Raw genomic sequence first — 23347 nt, forward strand, 5'->3', positions numbered from 1 at the left:
AGACCAGACTGGCGTCAAACTCATACATTCACCTGCCTCTGCCTCCCAAGTGCTGGGATTAATGGTGTGTGCTACCATGCCCAGCTCTATCTAACCTCTTGAATAACATCATGGCCTTCCTAATATGCTCCAGGTTTGACCACCTACTTCTCATCCCTAACCTTGGCCTGGCCTACTACACTGCTCAGCCCTGTTCTCCTCTCTCTGGCCTCTTTCACGTCTTCCTTTACAATTACCATTCCAAGATCATCTTCCCTGGACAAAAGCAGTGACCCTGCCTTCTTTCTTCTTGCAGTGTGACCAGCCATTTGTTTTAGAGAACCAAAACTTGAGAACTAAGCCAGACATGGTAGCAAACACTTGTAATCCCAGTACTTGGGAAGTGGAGGCAGGAGGATGAGGAGTTCAAGGACATCCTTGGCTATATAATGAGTTCAAGACTAGCCTCTGCTAACCACCCAGAGCCAAGCAAGTTCAACCCCTCAGTCTGTTCATATCTCCAAGCTGCAGTCACTGAGTATTCTGGGCCTGTGCTGAGTTAAGGCTGGCCTTTCAGGGCCCCGATGCCTGGTTCCTTCCTTTGTGTTTTGCTGACTGAGACACTCATAAGTGCCTGACCCTTCCTGGTCTTAGAAACATCTCCACCAATGACCACTCCAATGCTGGAGGCCCAGCTCAAATGCCATTTCACCCAAGACCACACAGTATCTGCCTTAGAACTAGCTCCTTCTCTATGCACCCCACCCCTGCACTGGACAGGGCAGGCAATGGTGCTTACATGCTCTGTCACCCATTCCAAAGACCTGGAGCAAGGACACAGGAGAAAGGAGCTCATTCTCAGGAGACAAGCTTGATGTTGGGGCACCCCTTAAAGCCCAGTGACCCTGTGGAGGCTGTACAGTGAGGCCACAAGAGGCCAATGCCAGACACAGCCGAAGGGCCAGAAGTTGCAGTGTGGACGAGAAAACTCGTGTTAAGAGGGAGTGAGGACTACACATTGCTTGACATGCTGGGGAACGTGATAAGGTCACTATGTCCCCAGCCATTCCGAACAGGACATCTGACATGGACTACAGGCCACTCCTGCTTACTTGGGAGGTGGGCAAAAGAATCCACTCCTCCAGGGAGGGAAGGATGGGTTACTAAGACCCTCCCCTCTCAGGCCCCAGACGGAAGTGACTGAAAAGTGGTCACCAGGCACAAAGAGTAAGACTGTGAGGAGTCAGGCACCATTTTTATAAAAACGCATAGTCTCATTTTCCACTCTTTAAAATCACATTCAAAAATCGGCAAAGAAACGCCCCGGGAGTGAGTAGACAGGAGGGAGTGCACTGACCCAGCCCCAGGGGGAGAGGGCGCAACACCACACACGGCTGCGCGACTGGCACGAGGGGACATGCGGTGGGCGGGGTGGCACCTGTGGGCGGCACTGACAGGACATGGGCTAGGGGCTGGACAGTGTGGGTGGGGACACACTGACCAGTTGGACAAGGAGGACTGGCCCCAGCTGGACTCCTATGCTGTGCCACCCACCTGCCCAGGCTGTCCCACTGTGGTCCTGGGTAGGTGAGCCTCACATAGCCCAGGGTTGGGGACCTGGGTTCAAGCCAGGCCAGTGTGGCCCAATCCACGATTGCCTTTTCTGTGCTCCTGAGTCCGGGCACGCAACGGGAAGAAGAGGGGGCTGGCATGGAGGCCAGCAGCAGCCACTGCCAATGCCAGCCTTCCGACCCAGCCCTAGTGTCCGCGAAGGGGAGAGGGGCAGCAGTGACACACAGGCTTTTCCTGAACAAGGACCTAGGAGCCAGTCACTGGGGGAGACCTCCAGGTCTGGGGAGACAAGGGCCTCCTCTCACAGGGGCAAGAGGGCAGAAGAGCAGGGGTCTGTCCCTCTGTGGCACGAGGGCTGTGACAGGAGAGTTCAAGTAGTATCCCTGTGGTGCGTGGTCCTTCATGGGGGTGCTGGGCCACTCGGGTGGGCCACAGGCTGAGCACAGCCCACAGAGCCTGACGTGGCACACCTACCGAGTGTGGCTTTACCCCATGGAAGGGGCAAGAGGGCTGCTGAGAGTTGCTCCTCTTCCCTGCAGGAAGACACTGGGAGCAAGGACCCTGGGTAGGGGTGGGGGCAGGGCAGGGGTGTTGGACAAGTGGCTGGGTTGGTGGCAGCAGGAGCCAAGGCAAGCGGGCCCCTCCCTGGGGGCTGGGCCAGGCTGGGGCTACAGGAAATCACAATAATTACAAAATAAAACCTTTTCCGCTTTGCGGAAAAACAAAACAAATAATAAAGATTCGACAAAATAAATTAGAGGTTTATAAAAGGCGGTGGGCAGGCGGGCAGCAGATGGGTGGGTCAGAGGCCGTTGGCACTGCCACGCTGGATCAGTGGCACTTTGCTCAGCTCCACCACAGGTGAGCGTGGCTTGTTCTTCATCTTGGGCACTCGCTGCACCAGCTGCTGGGCCTCACGGTAGGCATCACGCAGCTCTTTTTTCCACTGCACCAGCTCAGGATCACTCTGTACATGCCCAGGCTCCATCAGGCTCTGCTGGCCAGTCCCCCACCCCCCCCCCCACCTGCACCCACACCACCAGGACCCCACTTACATCACACTGAAGGACGAACTGCTTGCCCCCGCGGATCTTAAGCAGGAGGCACTTACGCTCCTTGATCTGCGTCTCTTCCACTGACTGGATCTCTTCCATAGTCAGGAGGCTCTGCTGCAGGGGGAAAGGCAGAGCAGGCAGTGAAGGAGGGCCCCAGGACCCACTCTGCGCCCACACTGTGTTCTACCAGCACCCCTTCTTACCGGAGCCTCGCCTTCACCCCGCCACTCCAGTCGGTTGGGGAACAGGTAGAAATACCGCCGCTGCCACTGGGTCAGGAAGGGGTTGCCCATCTTGGACATGTAGCCATGCATGATGCAGTCCTTACCCAGGGCGTAGTCTGCACAAGAGATGGGATGTAGGCTCAGCACCCCCTTTCTGGCTGTGGTCTTGGTCAGTTTCTTAGCAGAGCCCACTTCTCATTTCTGCAGTGTGCAGCAGGCCTGGTGTCCCCATGGTCACGAGTCCTTACCCTCCTCGTGGCCCAGCTGCTTGTTTTTGGCTTTCTTTCGTGCCTCCAGCCGATCTGTCTCAGCGTTGATGGTGTCAAAAACAGTCTCTGCCACCTCCTGCTGCCACCGCTCCGAGATGGTGAGAGGAAAGTTGCGGTACAGTTCCTGGTCACTGTCCAGTAACTTCACCAGACAGACATGGCAGGGAGCGTGGAGAGACAAAGGTGCCAAGACACTGTCAGCCATAGGCCTGCATGGGGCCCTAAGTCAGGGATGGTCTCTTGTGACCACCGTCCCCAAGGAGGTTGAGGGATGAGGAAGTAAGGCCCACAGCCCACGGGGCTACCATGGTGTCTCACGGGGCGGAGGAGGAGCAAGGGCCATCCAGAGCAGGCCAGGCTCAGGGTTCAGGGGCCAGGCAAGGTGCAATACCTTGATTCCTTTTGTGTCCTCCTCATCAAAGGAGCCAATGTCGAAAGCATCAGCTGCATTCACCTCTCCACGTGGGGGGATCAGTGGGGGTGGGTACTGCAAAGAACAGGGGTTGGCATCAGCAGGGGTGAGAGGTCATGGAGTTCCCCATCCTACCCCTGGATAGACTCTTACCTTCTGCAAGAAGACCATCTGCCAGTCCAGTGAGCGGAAAAAGGGGCTTTCTTTTACCTCCTGAGCTCTGTGGAGAGACACACTCAAGCTGGGCTAGGTCCAGACTGTGGGGTTATTAGCTCAGGCTTGACTCCTGACTCGGTCACCTTTTGGCTCTGTGATCTTAAGTGAGTTCCATACTCTCAGTCTGTTTGTTCATCTTTAAATGGGAGAAGTTCCCACATCCTGGGCTGGTGTGAGTTCTAATACTCTTTGCCTGGCAATTAACAGATATCCCAGTGGACATAAAAAGCTGCAATTAAGCTGGGTGTGGTGGCATACACCTCTAATCCCAGCACTTAGGAGGGAGCAGGAAGGTGAGTGCAAGGTCAGCCTCAGCTATAGATAAGGGTCGTCTGAGCTACATGAGACCTTGTCTTGAAAAATAACCCCCTACCTCATGCAAAAAAATAAAACATAAAACAACAAACAAACAAACAAACAAACACTGTTAAAATTATGGTCATCATCATCTTACTACAAAGACTCTTCTGGGTCTTTTGAAAGCTGGTCCCTAGTTGGTTCCAACAGTAACATACCCAGTCAGCCCTGCCACCTCGAGGACACTGGACAGTGTGGGCCATGACTTCTCTTGTGAGCCTCTTCCAAGGTGTTGAGACCATGGAAGAGCTCAAATGATGGGACACAACCACTGTTCTAACTGTCAGAGCACAGTCAGAGCGCGGGCAGGCTGGCCCAGCAGCCCACAGCAAAGACTGAATATGGCCACATGCTGGAGGGGATAGGTCACTCACCCACGGCCCAGACAGCCTAGCCTCCGATTGACATCCCTCTGCAGCAAACCTTCCAGCAGGGAGCGAAGTTCAGGGGAGAAGGAATCAGGTAGCTCAACAGCCTTTTAGGAAGAGAAGGAGGAAGTCAATAGGAGCCCAGAAGAGCCCTTGGCTCTGGGGAGGGTAGAGGCCAGAGCAGGAGATGAGGCCCAGCCTCCTGCTGGTCCCCAGCAAATGTAAGCTCTGACAGAGGGGGCAAGAGGCTGCAGAGCAAGAGGCCTCTCCCTTAGGGCTAGAGAAGGGGTCACTGGCTCAAGAGCTGTGCTGGCTAGAGAGAACAAGAGTTTACAGTTCTGGCACCACTGTCGACCTTTCCTGCTACCCTTACACTCACCATTGTCAAGGTCATGCGATCAATCTCATGCTTGTCTTTGGTCTTGTGCTGCCGAAAGGGGCTGTGTCTGGACAAGAGGTCAAAAAGACCGACGTCAAAGACTAAGAATGGGGAAACTGAGGCAGACTGCATGAAGGAGGCCTATGAGAAGTGAGGAAGGGCTCCACCCCAATCCCCAGGCCCTGGAGGGCTCCCCTCCCTGCTTCCTATCCTGAGTGCTCACCCCACTTGCCCACCTGGGATAGCCTACTCACCCCCGCAACAACTTGAAGAGCATGCAGCCCAGGGAGAACCAGTCGGCACTGCTGTCGTAGGCCACACCCTTCTGCAGGACTTCGGGGGCCATGTACCCATGCGTGCCCCTGTGGGAGCACAGATGGTAAGTGAAGTGGAGGAGGTCCGGGAAGGGAAGGAATGGCTTGGGCACTCACACACTGGCATGAGGCTTCTTCTTGGAGAAGTCACAGGCTAGGCCCAGGTCCGAGATTCTCACGTGGCCATGCTCGTCCAGAAGAATGTTGGCTGGCTGTGAAGAAAAGCCCAGTGAGCTGCTGGGCCAGAAGGAGGCCAGCCTGGGCCTTCACTAGAGGACACTGTAAGTTTCTGGGACGAGGCCCCAGGTAGGACACCCCTTCCTCCACAGCACAGCTGAATTCAGAAAGCAGCTGAGGCAGGGAGGGGAAAAGGGCCAAGCAGGGAGAAAGCTAACCTTGTCACAGGCCTAGGGGGAAGGATGGGTGGCGGCAGCCCCTCACCTTCAGGTCCCTGTAGACTACAAAACGGTTGTGCATGTGTTCAAGACCCAGGATGATCTCAGCCGCGTAGAAGCGCATGTCGGCCTCAGAGAAGACTCCATGCTGAGACAGGTGGTAGTGCAGGTCCCCACCTGAGGGGTAGCCCTCCAGGTGAGACTCAGCTTCCTGCCCAAGTCCAGCCCTAGGTCCACCCCCTAGGGCTGGTCCTGGGCTCACCATTCATGAGATCCAGGATGAAACTGAGCTTGTCTGGTGTGTGGAACGCATATGACATGCACACGATGAAGGGGCAGTCCTAGGAGGGAGGGGAAGGTGAGCAAAGACCAGCTGAGACTCGGGTCAGAGGTCACTACGGGGGCCCGCTTGGCCTCCCAGCTCACCCCGGTGCTGACGAGGGAAAGCATGATCCGCTCGTTCAGAGCCAGGGTCTCTCCCTGCTTCATCTTGATGCGCTTCTTGTCCAGACACTTCATGGCATACCTATGGTGGAGTAGGTCAGCTGTATCAGCACGCCCTGAAGGGCAGAGCCCCAGGCTGCCTCAGCAGGCTGCGGATGAAGACCAGACGCAGGACAGACATGTGACACAGCCAGTGCTTTAGAGAGGGCAAAAGGTGCTGGCAAGTTAGTCTCTGAGGAGCCTGAAGGAGACAGAATAGCCAAAGCAAGACAGGAAGGAGGGCAGTGGCAGGGCAGGGGATGGTCCTAGGCAAGACAGGAAGGAGGGCAGTGGCAGGGCAGGGGATGATCCTAGGCAGAGACTGGACATTCAGGGATGGCAAGCTTGGGACACTGATCCCCATAACAGCTCTTCCCTAGAGGGTCCCAGTCCCTCATGATACCTCTAGAAACCTGACTCCTCCCTCAGGCACCCCACCCAGTGCCAGCTGATCAGGGTGCTCACATCTTGCCTGTGTCTGCTTTCCGGCACCCATAGACCTCACCGAAGCCCCCACGCCCGATGATGCGATGCACACTGAAGTCATTCATGGTCAGCTGCAGGGTAACAACAGCCAAGGTCACTGCAGGCCTCCTGGGCCCAGCCCCACAGCGCAGGCATTTGGGCAGCAGGGACAAGCCCAGGTACTAGGGTCCTCTATGCCTGTGATCTAGCCACACACTTACCTTTCTCCAGCCCCCCAACTGGGATCCTAGCACTGGCACCCCTCCCCTCCAGAGCCACCACTGTGGGGCTGCCAGCAGAGCCCTGGCATTTCCCAATGGTCCCCTGGCATGCCAGCACCCTGCCTACTCACATGGATGTTGAGTTCAACGTTCTTCCACTGACAAAAGCGTGTGAACTTGTCACTGGGAAAGAGAGAGAGCACACACTTAGGCAAACTTTAAGCCTATCCCACCCACTGCCCTTCAGAGTCCTGGCAAGTAGACATGGAGACCCCCTCAGCCTGTGGTCAGCTCAGGCCATACACCCTCAGCAGCTGAGCCATGGCGTCCTACTGGGTCAGAGAGATGGTCTCCAGTCAGACCTCCACCAGGGTATAACAATTGTTGCTCACACACCTCCAGCCAAAAGTTCGTTACCAGGAAGTCATCTCCTCAGCCACCCCACCCCTTCCATGGCTAGGTAGCCAGGACTGGAAATGCTACCCCTTGCCACAGAAAACAGTATGTACTTCAGGCCTAGCCCTGCTTGGACCCTGACACTCCACAGCACAGGAGACCAGCAAGGTGACCCCAGAAAGACAGAGTGAGAGAAGAGGACAAAGTCTATGTGACTCCCACGAGTAACTCTGGTAGGGCATGGACAGACCTACCACCTGCCTACTCAGAATCTCTTTTCCTTCTTACCTCTCAATGAACTTCTGGAACACATCCCCTCGGAGGTTCTGACAAATCTCCTCAATGTATGGCTGTGGGGAGGGAGCTGGGAGTTGGTGACCAAGTCTATTAGCCCCTGGTAACCCTGGTCTGCATCCAGCCCCAGGCTCCAGAACCCCAGCTGTCTGAGGCAGGAGGACCTGGTCTGGGGAGGGTGGGTCATGAAGAAAGGAACCCAGCACACACCTGGAAGAGATCTGGAGGCACCTGCTTCTTCACCAGGTGGCCCTGGACGTGGTCGGTAGCATTCTTTGAAAAGGGCTGGAGAAGACAGAAGTGGCTGTGCATCCTATACAAGGCTCTTTCTTCCCTCCAACCCCAGGTCGCGGGGCCAGCCCGAGTTGTCACCCACGGACAGCTGACCGAGACACTCACATGTGAGCAAGCCAGCAGTTCTTTCATGATGTAGGAGTCAAAGATCTCGCGGCTGCGGACCACACGCTCCTCCTCCGTCTCCAGCTTCTCATATCTCTTGATCTGGAAGGCACACCCACAGGTGGTCTGTGGCCAGGGCATGGGGCCAGATCCCAGGTACCTCACAGACTCAGCAAAGGTGCTCAAGCATCTTTCTCTCAGTAGACCTTGACCCTCGTACCTCTTCATAGAACTCCACCAAGGGTTTGGCCTCTTCCAGATGGTTCAGGCAGAAGTCTCGGAAAAGCAGGTACCCTGAAAGCAGTCAGGCCTGGTCACGCTGGACCATGCACACCCCTCTAAAGGGCCTTCCCGTCACCATGGGTAGAGTGAGCTTGGGGGTTCCTCGACAGAACTAGCTAGCCCAGCAGGTTGATGGAGAGTCCAGGCAAGGTGGGCTCTGAGGCTGTCCCCAGCCTGGAGTCCCCCAGATTCCAAGTTAGGGCCCCTGCACTTCTGCACTGGCCTCAGATCCGCCTCTGCAGATGATGTCGGGGGAGGAAGGGAGGGAGGGAGTGTGGCTGGCTCTCAGTCAGTGTGCCCTAACCTCCCCTGCACTGGTGATACTGCCTACTGTGTGCTATGGAGACACAGTGAGGCTATTTTTTTTTGTTTTTCTCCAAGACAGGGTTTCTCTGTGTAGCCCTGGCTGTCCTGGAACTCACTCTGTAGTCCAGGCTGGCCTCGAACTCACAGATCCACCTTCCTCTGCCTCCTGAGTGCTGGGATTAAAGGCATGCACCACCACTGCCCAGCTTACAGTGAGGTTCCTAGTGGGGACATCATGATGTCCTGGTCACCTGGGCCAGGTCAGGCTCTAGCAGGAGGAAGGCAGCAACCAAGAGAGAGTCTCTCTCCCCACCCCTCCCTCACATCTAGACAATTTCTCACATCTCCCTAACCAGAAAGGCAAGCCCAATTGGGGAAACTGAGGCTCAGGGAGACCTGTCATGAGAATTCAGAGCTCCTTAATCCACTGGCAGACCCCTTGGAAAGCCAGGCCACAGGTTGAGGTCTCAGAGCCGCTTCTGGACGAGGCAAAGGTAAGGGCAGTGCCTTCTCAGGCCTCTCATCTAGCACAGATGCCTGAGCTGCTGGCTTGTTGGCTTTTTCAAGACAAGGGTTCTCTGTGTAGCCCTGGCTAACCTGGAACTCACTCTGTAGCCCAGGCTGGCCTCCAACTCACAGATCCTGCTTCTGCCTCCTGAGTGCTGGGATTAAAGACATGCACCACCACCTGCCAGCTGGGATGCCTGAACTGTGCTTTCCTGTGTGGCTTTCTAGGCGTCTTTAAGGCTCATCGGCAGCGTAGTGTTGTTAATGGCCTCTAATCCCAGGTGTCTCTGCTAGTACCTAAAGCCATCATTTCTTCTAAGGATAGAATGATCTTTTTATTGTGGAACCTTCCAGTGACTTGTGAACAAGGCTGTGTGGAGAGGTATGGGATGGCAAAGTGCTCTTGCTGACACCACTGATTCAGGTCCACCCTGTCTACCATGGGCAACTGGGCTCAAGGTCCCATTTCACAGATTTGAACAGCAAGAGGCTCAGAGAGAGGAGAGACAACTTGCCCAAGGCCAAGATAGCACAGACCTGTACCCCAGGCCTATTCTTGCTGGCCTACTGCTGAACTTAGCTGACCCCCAGTGCCTGAGCCTTCCAGCACCCCTAGTTCCACAGAGATCCCATCCTCAGGAAACCCAAATCTATGCCCCGTGTGACTACAGTGACTTCTTGGGACAGGACCCCAAGCTTTCCCTAGGCTGGGACACAGGGTGAGCAACATGATGCTTCCAAGACAAGGGTATACACCCACACACACCAGAGGAAGGATGGAGGGGCCAGCTCCACGGCAAGTTGCTCACTTAGGGCCTGGGGAACGGGGGGGGGGGGGGGGGGGGGGGGGGGGGTGGTTTGGGTGGGGGCGGGGCCAACCACAGCTCTACAGGCACCACAGGAAGGGCCCCGCCTCTTCCTGTCAGTTCCACCAAAGGCCCAGAGCAGCTGTGGCTGCGCCAAGGGGAAGCTGCAACTCTCAAAAACAAAAACCCCAAAGGAGGAACTTCCCTGGCGCCTGGGGAAGACTGATGGGTCCCCACCCCCCACCACAGGGCTCCCTGGGCAGAAGCCAGGGGCTGGGAGACACAAAGGGTCATCATTCTTTACTGGGGAGCGGGGGGGGGGGGAACCTCCTGGGACAGGGACACATGGCACAGCCAGCTACAGGGTAAGAGGAAGCTGACCCTGAGTCTTCCTGGAGACCTCAGGCTAGGAGAGGTGCTTGCACTCACCTAACTTCTGTGAGAAGATCTTCTCAAAGGTCACCTCTCCTCGGTCCTCTAGGTACTTCTGCATGACGCTGCGGATGCTGAAGGCAAAAGGGCAGAGTGAGGGGCCCTCAGAGACCTGGGGCTACAGGCCTGCCCAGTAGCCTGGCTCAGGGAACTCATTTTTAAACACAAGTGCATTATTTACTGTGTGTGCATGTGTGAGGGGTCCACACATGCCAGCCTGTGTAGAGGTCAGGAAGGAGGCATGGCAGTTGTTAGGCTAGCAGCAACACTTTTCCCACTGAGCCATCTCCTCTGAGGTCTTTTTAAAAACAGACAGACTCACACTAAAGCCCAGGCTGGTCTTGGACCCAAAGAGGCCCTCTTTCAACTCTGTGTCATCAGGCCCTCCAGGGAGCTCCCAGACCCCTAGCTAGCTGCTCATTCATTCTGTCCATGTGGGTCACCTCAGATGAACCCAAGGTTACGGTGGGCAGCAATTCCTCACCTGTGCCTGCTGACTGCAGAGTGTATGTCACCCCCCTCCCCCCATACTGACTCTGGTAACTTAGCCACATGGCAAAGCCGGGACCTGTCCGTCAGTTGGATAACGGACAGATCAACAAAAGGTGTCTGTTGTTGGGTCATAGGAAGGAGCAAAGCACCCACACCTGCTACCACATGGGTGACCCCTGAAGCGTGGACACTTGACAAGCTCAGGAAGAGGACCATGGAAGGGATGGCAGTCATAAGAGGACTCAGATTTGTATGACCCATCCACATGACTCCATGACGGGTCCATTGACAGAAAATCGTATTTGTAGGTGCTAGGGTCTTGAGGGGAACTGCCAAAGGGGCAGTGGGTCTTTGTTGTTCATTTGGTTTGTGTGTGTAGATCAGAGGACAGCTTTTGGGAGTCAGTTCGCTCCCCGCAGTGCGGGTCTCACGGGCTGAATCAGCTTGTTTTTGAAGCAGCTGAGCCATCTCACCAGCCCAGGGGTACCGTTTCCCTCGGAAGAGAGAGGACTTAGAAGAAGGCAGTATATATCATACAGTGAACACATCCAGAAAACACTGAATTCTGTTTTCACTTTTTGCTCTGTTTTGTGGAAACAGTCTTGCTGCTGTAGCTGAGGATGGCCTCAAACATGTAGCAATCCTTCAGTGTTGGGCTTATAAGCATGTGTTGTTACCACACCCAGCTTCGAAATAGACATCTACCTGCCTCTGTCTCCTGAGTGCTGGGATTGAAGGGGTGTGCCACGACCATACCCACCCAGCCTGAATACTTTAACATGATAAATTTATATGGTATCTCATCTTCATCCTTGCATTCAGGAACATCAGGGGTTCAAGGCCAGCCTGTTTCAAAAAAGGAAAGTTCAAGCCTCAGTGTGTGTCCCTAATGTGTAGATACTAACATGACCCTTGCCCAGGGTCATAGGGGAAGGACTGGTCACCAAAGTTCCTGAGACAAACTCCACAGTCCACCATCTTGTTGCTCTCACTGAACCTCCTGCAACACTGTACATGGTCCAGGGAGTCTCACTGTGATGCATTCCATGCTTAGATGCCTTGTTGTCTCCACCCTCTTCTTCTGGGCCACCGGCATGCCAGACCTGCTAACCTGCCCCAACAGCCATCTCTGCCCACATTTGGCCTCCACTAGCCTGGCCTCTTCAGGGAACACACGGCTGCCCAACTGAGGGCACATGAGAAGCCAGGGGCTGTGTGAGGCCAAGTCCTGGTGGACATGTGGAGCCCCAGCAGGTAGGTCTCTGCCCAGGAGACTGTGGCTGCTGAGGATTCACACCCCCAGTCCAGCTCTCTGTGCTTGACACTGCCACCCATAAAATCCTTGGCAGGTCAAGCATAGGCTGGCCAGGTCACCCAGGCTAGAGTCAAGGCACTGTTCATGGTGTGAGACCCATACTTGCTTCTAGGTAGGTCGGTCCCTGGTACAGACCCCTTCTCTGTGACATCAGTGAGTGCTGAAGTCTTGGGGGCCTGTGGTCAGATCAGCTCTGGGTGATGGGGAGTTGCTGTGTGGAGATGGTGGACGTTTGCTGGCTTCCTGAAGTGCAAACAGGATGCCATCAGGTGATGAAGCTCAGGGCAGGTGGGGGTGGGGTGTTAAGACAGGTGAGGAAAAATTAGCCCAGCACCAAGAGGCCCACAGAGCAGGGAAGAAGGTACAGCAAAAACTGCATGAGCTGGAGAGATAGCTCAGCAGTTAAGAGCATGGCTGCTCTTCCAGAGTTCTGAGTTCAATTCCCAGCACCCACATGGTGGCTTTCAACCATCTCTAGTGGGAACTGATGCCCTCTCCTTGCATAAAGATGTACATGTAAATAGAGCACTCATATACATAAAAAAATAAATAAATCTTGGCCGGGGGTGGTGGAGCACGCCTTTAATCCCAGCACTTTGGAGGCAGAGGCAGGCGGATCTCTGTGAGTTCGAGGCCAGCCTGGTCTACAGAGTGAGTTCCGGGACAGCCAAAGATACAATGAGAAACCCTGGCTTGAAAACCATTAGAAAAACAAACAAACAAACAAACAAGAAACCCACATAAAGGGAGGAACAGGGTGCTGGGGATTTCAAAGCCAGGGTCCTTAGGAGGCTGGGATCCCAGACGGAGCAGAGACCTCACTGGGTCACTGTGTAGGAAGTCAGTACAGGCAGACTCTGATAAGGTGAGGGAAGTGGGGCTAGGGAGGCACAGGCTATTGGGCTGTGGGTGTAGGAGGGTGTCTGCCAGCTACTACCTTGCATTGGGTGGGATTCCAAGTTCCTGGGAAACTGACAGCTGCAGTCAAGAGTGGAGCTGGAGAAAGTAGTGCCAGGGCACCAGGCTCAAGGCCTAGCCCTCCCAGGATCTAGCTCCGTCGGCCTTCCTCAGGAAAGGCCTCTCCAGATAGTCAAGGATGCAGAGCTGCCAGGGCCCAAGCCTGAAACTGTGATACCCTGGCTCCACCAAAAGCTGTTTCTGACCAGAAACAGGACTCCGGTGACCAGGTCAGGCCTTGGTGACTTTGGGTTTCCAGTCTGCAACTCCTGCCCAAGCTCAGAGACCCCCACACTGTCGCCCCAGAGCTCATTCCCTCTGGGACAGCAAGACCATTATTCTCTGGTAAGTGGGAAGAGGCACCAAGGTTACATATGCCCTTCATCTACACTGGCCCAACTACACTGGCTCCTGGGGACCACCCACCACCAACATACTTCCTCAACCTTAGAAAACTCAGAGGGACTCAGGGTAGGACAGCCTCAAACCTCACAGACATGTGTACAAACAACAGGAACTTGAAGAAAAGCTGAGCCGGGCAGTAGTGGCGCACGCCTTTAATCCCAGCACTAGAGGCAGAGGCAGGTGGATCTCTGTGAGTTCAAGGCCAGCCTGGGCTACAGAGTGAGTTCTAGGAAAGGTACAAAGCTACACAGAGAAACCCTGTCTTGAAAAACCAAAAACAACAACAACAACAACAAAAAACCCTAAGGAATTTGGGGCTGGAGAGATGACTCGGCGGTTAAGAACACTGACTGATCTTCCAGAGGACCCAGGCTCAGTTCCCAGCACTCACATGGCAGCTCACAACTGTCTGTAACTCCAGTTCCAGGGGATCTGACACCTTCACACCAATGCACATAAAATAAATTTAAATAAATTATTTTTTATTTTTTAAAATGTTAAAGAGAGAGAGAGAGAGAGAAAGAGAGAGAGAAGAAAGGAAGGAAGGAAGGAAGGAAGGAAGGAAGGAAGGAAGAAAGAAAGGAAGAAAGAAAGAAAAAAAAATGTTGGACTCAAAGAGACAGAGTCCAGCTGGGTGGTTCACTGTGAGTTTTGCTGTGAGTTTGAGGCCAGCCTGGGCAACAGTGTGAGACCCTATCTCAAACAAACCTTAAGTAAGGAAATAAATCAGACACAGCCCATGCTCTGCCTGCAGCTGGCAGCCTGGCCAGGCAGCCCTCCACACAGCTGATCTCCCAGGCCCTGCAGGCAGTGGCATTCCTGAAGAACCTGGCAGGAGGGCACAGGAGCATGGGGCTCAGGAACCTGCAGAACCAGGCACCTGGGTCTCACCTGGCAGATAGCCCAGGAGGTGATACTGTCACCACCCCAAGTCTTGGGTGCTCTGTTCGCCACCCGATCTTTATATTCTGGAACATTCTGGTCCACAGACAGGCCAGGCCGTGACGCACTAAAGGGAGGAGACTATCAGCACGTCAATCTCCCATGCAGTGGAGGGTCAGATGGACATGGCAGGCAGGCTCAGGTGGGATGTATGGACAGGGAGGACGCTGATGACAGACGGACACCCCAGCTGTTAGGGAGATCTCACCAGGAGCGGGGCAGGGCACTGGAAATGGGGCATCACTGGGGTACCCTCCCAGCCTCACACTGGCTCTCTGAGAACTGGTAAAACAGGCTATCTCGGCACCCAGGACCAGGGAGATGCTGCCACTGTTTGTCACCATGTGGCCAGAGCAGCCGACACAGGAGTACAAAGGTACCCAACAGATACAGTGCTTGTAAGAGACCCTGCCTTAGACAGCCAGGGAACCAGGGAATCAACAGGGCAGGGCTTTCTGCCTCTTCACCAGGCCTGGGCCTGTAAGAAGCAGGACCTCAGGCTGGAGATGGTCCCTCCCATCAAGAGCTACACCTGGGCATGGCCATAGCAATTCTTCCCAGCCCACAGCACTTCATTTTCTTCCTTAAAAAGAAAAAATGTCTCTTTAAAATAAGATAAATACTATCCCCCAAACCAAACATCTGGCCAGGCCTGAGCAGAGTCCTTGAATGGAAGGCCCTTTAGGTGGTAATTTTAGGGTCTCCAGGCTAGCGCCCCCGGCCCCCGCCCCCAAGGTGGAGGCTATGGAAACTGGCAGGTTGGTTAGAAAAGGTGTCACTGGATGAAAGTCCCGGTCAGAAAGCAAGTGCAGGCTTGCCCTGGGAGCAGTAGCAGTCTCCTGGCTGGTCCCTGGCTCTGGCAGTGTCTAGAGGTGTGACATGTCCTGAGTGGCGTCTTTATCCCCACCCAAGTCAGTAACCCCATCCATCCAGAGGTACATGGTTCTAAAATTCCCTCTGGGCCATTAAGAAAATCAAATGTATGCCAGGCAGTGGTGGCACATGCCTTTAATCCTCGGACTTGGGAGCCAGAGGCAGGCGGATCTTAGTGAGTTTGAGGCCAGCCTGGGCTACAAAGCTAGACCAGGACAGCCAGGACTGTTAGTTACACAGAGAAACCCTGTCTTGGGAAAAAAACAAACAAACCAAGAAAAAAAGAAAATCAAATGTGCTGGCCATGGAGTCAGATGTTTGTGAGTCCAGCGCTTGGGGAGCTGAGGCCAGCATGCAGTAAGCTGCAGGTCAGCCTGAGCTACAGAGTGAAGGGCAGTAAGTTTACTTCTCCTCCTCTGGGTGGGAGATACTGGACCCCTGGACCTTGGCAGCCGGAAGGGCATCCTGGCCAGGTTCCAAACAGCTCTCTCCACACTCCCCAAAAGATCAAGTCATAAGCTATTTTATTTACTTTTTTGGTATATGTACATATGCGTGGTATGTATGCATGTTCACATGACCCATGTGTACACAGAAGCAGGTACATGTGCTCGTGCTTCTAGAAGCCAGAGGTTGCTTGCTGTCGGATGTCTCTCTCGGTAACTCCCCACTTCATTTACAAAAGCAGACTTTCAGAGGCCAGAGCTGATGGTTCAGCTGGTCTAGCTAGCCACCTAGCCCCAGGGGTCCTGTTGGCTCTGCTGTGGCGGTACTGGCTAACAAGTGAGCACAAGCTAGCCTGACTCTTGTGTAGGTGCCAGGGGTCTAAAGTCTGGTCCTGGAGTGTGCACAGAAGCTCTTTGATCCACTGAGTCATCTCCCTAGGCCTATTTTGGTTTTCTGATAGAGGGCCTTGTTATGTAGCCCAGGCTGGCCTTGAACTAGCAATCTTCCTGCCTCAGCCTCCAGAGTGCTAGAGCACCATGTAGCACCATGCTCACTCAGCTAAATTACAGGCTTCCCTGCTGGTTTCCTCTTTTGTAAAAAATGTCACTTCTGTACTGCACATCAGAAAGCCTGAAAGGTCTAAGGGGAAGGGGCTCTCCTGAAGCGTCAGGGTTTCTGTGCCACCGTTAGCTCGTGTCTGCCCTCCTGGACATAAGGCCCGTTGCTTTAAGCCTTATTATCTGGCATTCCATAAGCCCTAATTGCCTACACTGCTCCTAGGACACGACCCTACGCTACACTAACTAGTCCACATCTGTCCTGTTCTGAGAGGAAGGGTTCTTCTAGCCAAGCAGTCTCCTAGAGGCAGAGCCTGGGCCAGAACCAGAGGCCCAAGGGCAGGAGGTGAACCAGGCTATCACTCCTCTGGCCCCGAGAGAAGCTTTAGACACTCCCAGGACTAGAGCCCATCAGAGTTCTGCCAAAGGATTGAGGGCACCTGGGCACTGAATGCTTCATGCCAGGGTGGCTTCCAGGTTATGGAACATCCCTACCTCGTCCCCATTCCCAGCACCTCTGCCAGCCAGGGTGCTCACATAGTTTGGGGAGTAGGAAGAGGGCACTTCCCTTCTCCCGGCAGTGACAGTGACTAAGATGAGGGCGCAGCAGGCAGGGAGGGAGTGGCGTCTAAGCACAGCTTCTGCTAAGAGTACTACATGCTTCAGTGGGGAGCGAGTCCCACACTCTGGCATAGTGGCCCAACATGTCAGACCCTCATGGATGGCTCCCACATAGGGTCAGGGAGTGTGGCTGTCTGGACTGGGAGGGCCCACAGGGAGGAGTCTGGGCCTAATGTGCTCATTCTGATAGGAGGAGAGTGAGGGTGGGAGAGGGCTGGGGATTTAGCTCAGTGTTAGAGCACTTGCCTAGCAAGCGCAAGGCCCTGGGTTCGATCCTCAGCTCCACCAAAAAAAAAAAAAAAAAAAAAAAAAAAAAGACAGACAGACCACAGAGGGCAACAGTAAGTCCATGACAAAGGAAATAGCCAAACTGGCTCTGAGGAGTGTGTCTTAACAGGGCCTCCTCCACCCTCCCTTCAGCCTCCACGGGGATGCTGGAGGAGGGTCTCCAAGGACCAGGGCAGTAGCTGGCCTCCTCCCTGATGTCCCCTTTCCACCTCTCCAGGGGCTTTAGAATATGGCAGCACAGCCTTTAATCCCAGCACTCAGGAGGCACAGCCAGGCGGATCTCTATGAGTTCAAGGCCAGCCTGGGCTACAGATCGAGATCCAGGACAGGCACCAAAACTACACAGAGAAACCCTGTCTCAAAAAAAAAAAAAAAAAAAAAAAAGAATATGGCAGCATATCTCCCCAAGAGCCTTCCAGAGTGGAAGGAAGAGTCTTAGCTGGCACCACGGCTCTGGTGTCTGTGTGACATGACTGATACTGTGACACCCCAACAAGCTGGTGCAGAGGCTCCAGGCCTCCAGGCTGGCGGGGCTCAGACAGCCGCACTGGGAACTAACTGCCACACTCTGGTAGGGACAGTTAACAAGCTGTAGCTGCAGCCGAGGCACTCCCTGGCGGCATTTCCAGGAAACCTGGCACAGAGGTGGTAACAGCAGAAGGAAGTCCCCTGGGGCTTCTTATTAATATTTCTCGATGACTCTCCCTGGGGCCTGACAACGTTCTCAGAGCTCACGTATGGGGCCACTACCAAAGAGGAAAGACCAACTGTAGCCAATCGTGTCCGTGCAAACCCTTGGCCAATGAAGGACAACAGTGGTTGACCCTGACCCTGGTAGATGTCCAGTGAGCCCCAGACTCCCAGGTTCTCCTGCAGGATGTTCAGGAAGACACTTGAGCCATCACAAACAAGACATAAACAGACACCCTGCAGCTTACTGCCTACAAGGACACAAGGCGTAGTCATCTTGTTAGTATGCATTGGGAACACAAATCTAGGGGTCCTTGCCCCATAATCCCTGGAAGGGAGTTGCTCCCCATTCCAATTCCAAGGCAATTCCACCCTCAGAGAAGTGACCCCCATTTTACCACCAAACACCCACGCCTGCATCACCAAAACCGCCCTCTTCAGCAAGCAGTGATGCGAGACAAGATGTCGTTACAGAAAAACTGCTGCCAAGCGCCTCACTTTCAGGACCTCACTTGAAGTGGGCCTGGATAACCTGAGTGTGACTGTCCAGAAGAGGAAACGGCCTTAGGAGCCAGCGGGGAGCAGGGAAGGGACCCAGGGAGAAACAGCAGGTATGATGGAGGCTGAGCATTCCTCAAAAACCATCACATGCTCTTGGCTTCTGTTGTTTATTCCATAATATCTTGAGAACAACAGCCATGTGCAGGCAGCTGGAACTCCCTGGGGTTCTCAGCTCCCTACACAGCAGCCTGGGCACAAGGAGCCTGCTGCAGAGTGCGCCTGCACTTGACCTCACGCAGGATTGACTACTAGCATGGGTTGTACATTACTAGGGCACATCATTCCCGGGCTGACAGAGCCCAGATTCCTGTGCTCGGATCCCAGCCTCTGACGCTCATGCTCCCTTCAAATCCATTTACCGAGTGCACAGTCAGAAGCAAGTAGAGCTGAGCAACTTAACAGCAAATCCATGAGAGCCTTGCTCCAGAGAGGACAGATGGGAAAAGGCATCTCAGAGAGCCATTCCCAGGGAGCAGCAGCGGCTTCAAAGGCCCGCAGGGATAGACTGCAGAAAAGATAATCTTGTTTTCAGGGGCAGGAGGGGGTGGGTTGCTGCTACTGGAGTGGAATGTTCTGGTAAGGGATACAGGCTGGCAGCAGCGGGCTTTCTGCTGCTGATGGAGACACAGAGGGAGGAGGAAGAGCACAAGTCTCCTCAGCTCTCCTTCCCCACCAACCCAGGCAGGAAGTCCTGGCTGCAGAGAGTTCCGAGGAGTGAAGCCTCGGAGAAGGAAGAGGAGCAGGGTCTGAGGAGCCGGGGGAAACAAGCAAGGGGCGGGCAGGCAGGCGGCAGCGGAGGAAGCTCATGGAGGGGGAGGGACCAGGAAATAGCCCAGAGAACCAGAAGGCTGCAAGAGGCACCCAGCTCCCACATGCTGCTGCTGGGGCTGCCACTGTCACTGGGGAGAGCAGGGACGTCTCCTGGGACCGCCTAGGCAGGGCTCCTCAACCAGGAGCCCTGAGATTAATTACACAGGGCCTCAGTGGTCATATTAAGCAAATGATGATAATTATGAGACTGTGGCAGCTGCTGGGAAAGAGGCAACAGCGTCTGCAGGGCAAGGCCCAGACCACACAGTCCCACAGCCCTGGGAGGTCATTGGTGAAGGGCCAGCCTCCTGATTTTACCAAAGCAGATAAACTGAGGCAGACCCAGTCAGGATTAGTGTGTCTGGGGCCCATGTGAGCCAGTATTGCAGGAGTGAGGAGCCAGGACCCCTATGTTCTATCCACACAATACTCCCTCCTGGGAGAAGGTCGGGGATGGGTCTGTTTCCCCAGATCCTCTAGGTGACAGAAGGGGAGGTTCCTTTGCCAAGTTACAGTGGCACTATGCCCAACAGTTCCCATTCCCAGCCCTGGGAAATAAGAGCGGTGATGCCAAGCTCAGCCAAGCCACAACCCTGGGCACCGGGCACAGAGAGGCTGCCAAGATGGCCCACCCTAAAGTAAGAACAACTCCCACTGGCGCAGGAACAAACCCCATCGTCTTTCCCTAACCCTGACTTCACAGTGGGGAAGCAGGACCCTGCATATGATGGAGCTCCCAGCATAACGCTGTCCTTCTATACACTAGCTTCGCCATGGCAGCCTGTTTCTGTTTCAGCAAATGGCAAAGGGTTGGGTCTTGTATACCGTGACAGCTGATGGCGGTACCAGAAGCTGCCCTGCTACTTTCAAGCCACCACCTCAGACCCACAGGTACCAAGACAAGGGGTGCCCGCCATCCCACCGTCAGTTACATGGGAGTGGGTGGAGTGCTGTGGCTAGGACTCCAGATCTGTGATCCAATCCTAGATCTTTTATATGACATGCCTCAAGACCTTGATCAGGAAATGAGGAAAATACTACCTGCTGGGTCAGCATAGCAGAGCTGTGAAGACAAGGCACTTGGAAAATTGGGACATACTGGGCAAATGTGAGACACAACCATAAACCACCTCCAAGGGCAAGAGACAGCTGCCTCCATCATGTGCGACATGCATCACAAAGGTGACTGCTTTCCATCATGGGAGGCTTGCATGCCTAGGGCCATGGCCACTGCAGGGGACTCGGGGTCCTTCCCTGGCCTGAGCATCTGAGTGTTCAGAGTCAGAGGCTCCTCACCACTCACAGATTGAACATTTGTTTCAATAGCATGCTACTGATGGTACCCTTGTACCAGCGCCTACGGTGTCGGCATTCCCTAACTCACAGTCTGCCTCGATTCTGCTCACAGATTACCACCCTGTCCTGGTACTACTGTTGAGCAACTAGTCCATGTAGGCATGGCCTTGCCAACTTCACACATTGGTTTTTGGGTCAACTGAGATGACAGATGTCAAAACAAATAATGAATTATTAAAATCTCCATTCTTATTCCTATCTCATTACCACCACCACCAAACAAAAGGGACAAGGGAAAGAGGTAGGGTTCATGTATCAGGGTTCTTGAACACCTGCAGAGGCCACCCAAGGCGGGGGCCCATCAGGAGCAATGTATTCTGGGGGAAGATTATCCAAATATGGAGAGTTCTAGAAAAGGCACCACTTCAAACTTTGCAGACCTCACACCTGCGTAGACTCTCATGGCTGTGGCTACCCAGGAGAGCTAGATGGTGCCCTAGATGTTAACTGCATGCCCCACCCTCTTCCCCTGAAGTTTTGTCATTTCGTCCTAACTGCTGCTGCCCCTAGACAGCCCTGGCTGACACTCAGTCTAGTTCCTGTTTTGAGAAATCTGATTGCAAATGTCTTAGAAAAAAAGGGGGGCCCAACGGCCTCTTCAAAATGCAGACCAGTTTTTCCTCTACTGGGCTTGATTCTCAGTCAATCCGAAACCCAGTGAGCAGCCACTGGAGGAGAGGCATGGTTAGCTAGGTACGACGCATCTCTGTAAGCTGCTCCAAGGACTGGAGCCGCCAGAGACCTACTTCACACTGCCCACATTTCACAGATGTAACAATCTGAAAGGAAAAGAACTTGCCCGTGTCCTATGATAAGAGTATGGCAGCAAAGTCAGGCCCCATTCTTGGCTGCTGAAGAAGCTGGCACAAAATGCTGCTGGGACTGGCCTCACCACCCACCATAAGGCAGCCTGACAGGTAGACACATTTGCTCTTCCAGATGCAGGACATCTAGGCCACCTTTCAGGTCAGGGCAGTGAATAAAACACACAGAGAAGCTGAAAACTCTGATGTGGAGGCCAGGTTCCACCTGGGTGACACTGCACAAGCCATTCAAGTATGAGCTGTGTTCTCTCTCTCTCTCTCTCTCTCTCTCTCTCAAGTATGAGCTGTGTTCTCTCTCATACACACACACACACACACACACACACACACACACACACACACACCCCTTGTTCTATGAGCACAAAACGACGACACCTGTCTCGCTCACTGGCCTCTTGTGCAGTTCAAATGGGAAGATAAGTCTATCTGCCACAACCGACTGGACAAACCCCAGCAGCACCTCTCACATCCTGCCCTGATTCTGCACCCACATCCTGAACGGTTTAAACTTTGATACCAGGTGCGATGACATCAGTTGTCTCGCAGAGAGGTGACAGCAAGGTCCAGCTGCTGTAGGATGGGTGTCCCTTAGTCAAAAGTACCCACAAGGCACCACATGTGGGGAAATGGGTGAAGAAGGGACTTCCCTCACCTAAGCGCAGCCCCCAGGGTTGGTGCACACATCACTGCGCTGTCCCCCCAAAAAAAACTCTCAAACCCAAGCCAAGGGCAGGGACACCAGGAGAGGGGAAGGCAAAAAGCGTCTCCAGACTCGACCTCCCCACTCCACAAACCTCACAAGAGCGTTACCCACTCTGAGGGGAGTGGATAGGGGAGTGGAACACGGAAGAAGGGGGTGCTGGGAGTAGGGGCCACAGACTGGGTAAACGGAGGCAGACGTGGGGAAGGGACCCCCAAGGGGACACAGGGGGTGGAGGGCAGCGCCCAGCACCCAGACTGGGAAGACGGCCGCAGCAGAACCGGGGGCTGACAGCGACCAGGCCCGGCAGTGAGATACAGGAAGCGGCAGCGCGGCCCGGGGAGCGCGGCTGGGAGCTTGGAGTTGGGGCGCTCTGGGCTCGCGGGCACCGGGCCTGCGGCGGCCGGGACAGGGGAAGTCCTGGGTCCTGGGGCGGCCCAGACAGTGAGGTCTCCGGGGCAGAGGCTCCCGGAGTAGGGGGCTCCCCGGGCGCCAGGGCGGCCGGGATAATGGGGTCCGTGGGGCAGAGGGTCACCGGGGCAGCGGGGGAGGGGTCCCGGGGTCTGGGGCAACCAGGAGAGTGCGGTCCCCGGGGCACAGGGTCCCCGGAGGAGGTGAGTCCCCGGGGCCTGGGGCAGGAGGGAGACAGGGGTCCCCGGGGCATGGTGCCCGGGCCAGCGCGTGGGGCCCGGCACGGCGGGCTCACCTGGGCTCTGGAAGCAGGATCTTCTTGCTGGCGCGCGCGGCCGGCGTGGCCTTGCTCTTCTCCATGGCCATCAGGTAGCTCACATCGGCCAGCACCGCCTCCAGGTCGGCCATCTTGGCGGCGGCGGCGCTGTTCCTCCCGCCGCCCGAGGCTCCGCTCCGCTCCCGCTCGCTCGGCCCGGCCTGGCCCGCGCGGCTTGTCGGCCTCGGCGCCGCCGCCGCCGCCGCCCCGTCCGGTCCCCGCTCGTCGCCCGCTCACAGGCGGCGCCGCCCCATGGCGCCGGCTCGGGCCCGGCCCGGCTCGCGCTCCGCTCCCGCCGGGACTGCAGTCGGGGCGCCGCCGCCACCACCACCACCCGCCCTCCCGCCCGCCCGCGCCCGGAGCTGCCGCCGCCGCCTCCGGCCCCGCCTGCCGCGCACAGCGCCAGCGAGCCGCCGAGGGGCCGAGCCGGGCGGGCGGCGGGCAGGCGGGCGGCAGCGCCCCCTAGAGGCCGCGCCGCTCGGGTCCCGGACGCGGCCAGCCGGCCGGCCGGCAGTCCTGGGCTGGTGGTACCTGAGTCTTGCCCTCAGGACTCCTGGACCACAGACTCAGATGGCATCAGAGGATGCTAGCTAGCTAGACTCCACGCTCCCACCAGGGCGATGACCCCAGACCGTGAATCATAGCAAGAAT

At 55.4% G+C, this 23347-nt stretch overlaps 1 protein-coding gene across 1 annotated transcript; it reads right to left on the reverse strand.

Moving 5' to 3' along the window:
- Nucleotides 1–1215: 1215 nt before the first annotated feature.
- Nucleotides 1216–23039, reverse strand: Grk2 (G protein-coupled receptor kinase 2). Its single transcript, XM_036201108.1, has 21 exons — nt 22676–23039; nt 10129–10205; nt 8019–8092; nt 7799–7900; nt 7610–7684; nt 7394–7455; nt 6841–6892; nt 6489–6580; nt 5967–6066; nt 5803–5881; nt 5587–5717; nt 5263–5357; nt 5086–5193; nt 4832–4898; nt 4459–4559; nt 3665–3731; nt 3491–3586; nt 3079–3241; nt 2810–2946; nt 2607–2720; nt 1216–2518 (listed from the first exon to the last, which is right to left on the reverse strand). The coding sequence occupies exons 1-21, from the start codon at nt 22786–22788 to the stop codon at nt 2354–2356; spliced, it is 2070 nt and encodes a 689-aa protein (XP_036057001.1). The 5' UTR covers nt 22789–23039; the 3' UTR covers nt 1216–2353.
- Between the last annotated feature and the right edge of the window lie 308 nt (nt 23040–23347).

This window comes from Onychomys torridus, chromosome 1, assembly GCF_903995425.1.
Source record: "Onychomys torridus chromosome 1, mOncTor1.1, whole genome shotgun sequence".
In the NCBI taxonomy this organism is placed as follows: domain Eukaryota; kingdom Metazoa; phylum Chordata; class Mammalia; order Rodentia; family Cricetidae; genus Onychomys; species Onychomys torridus.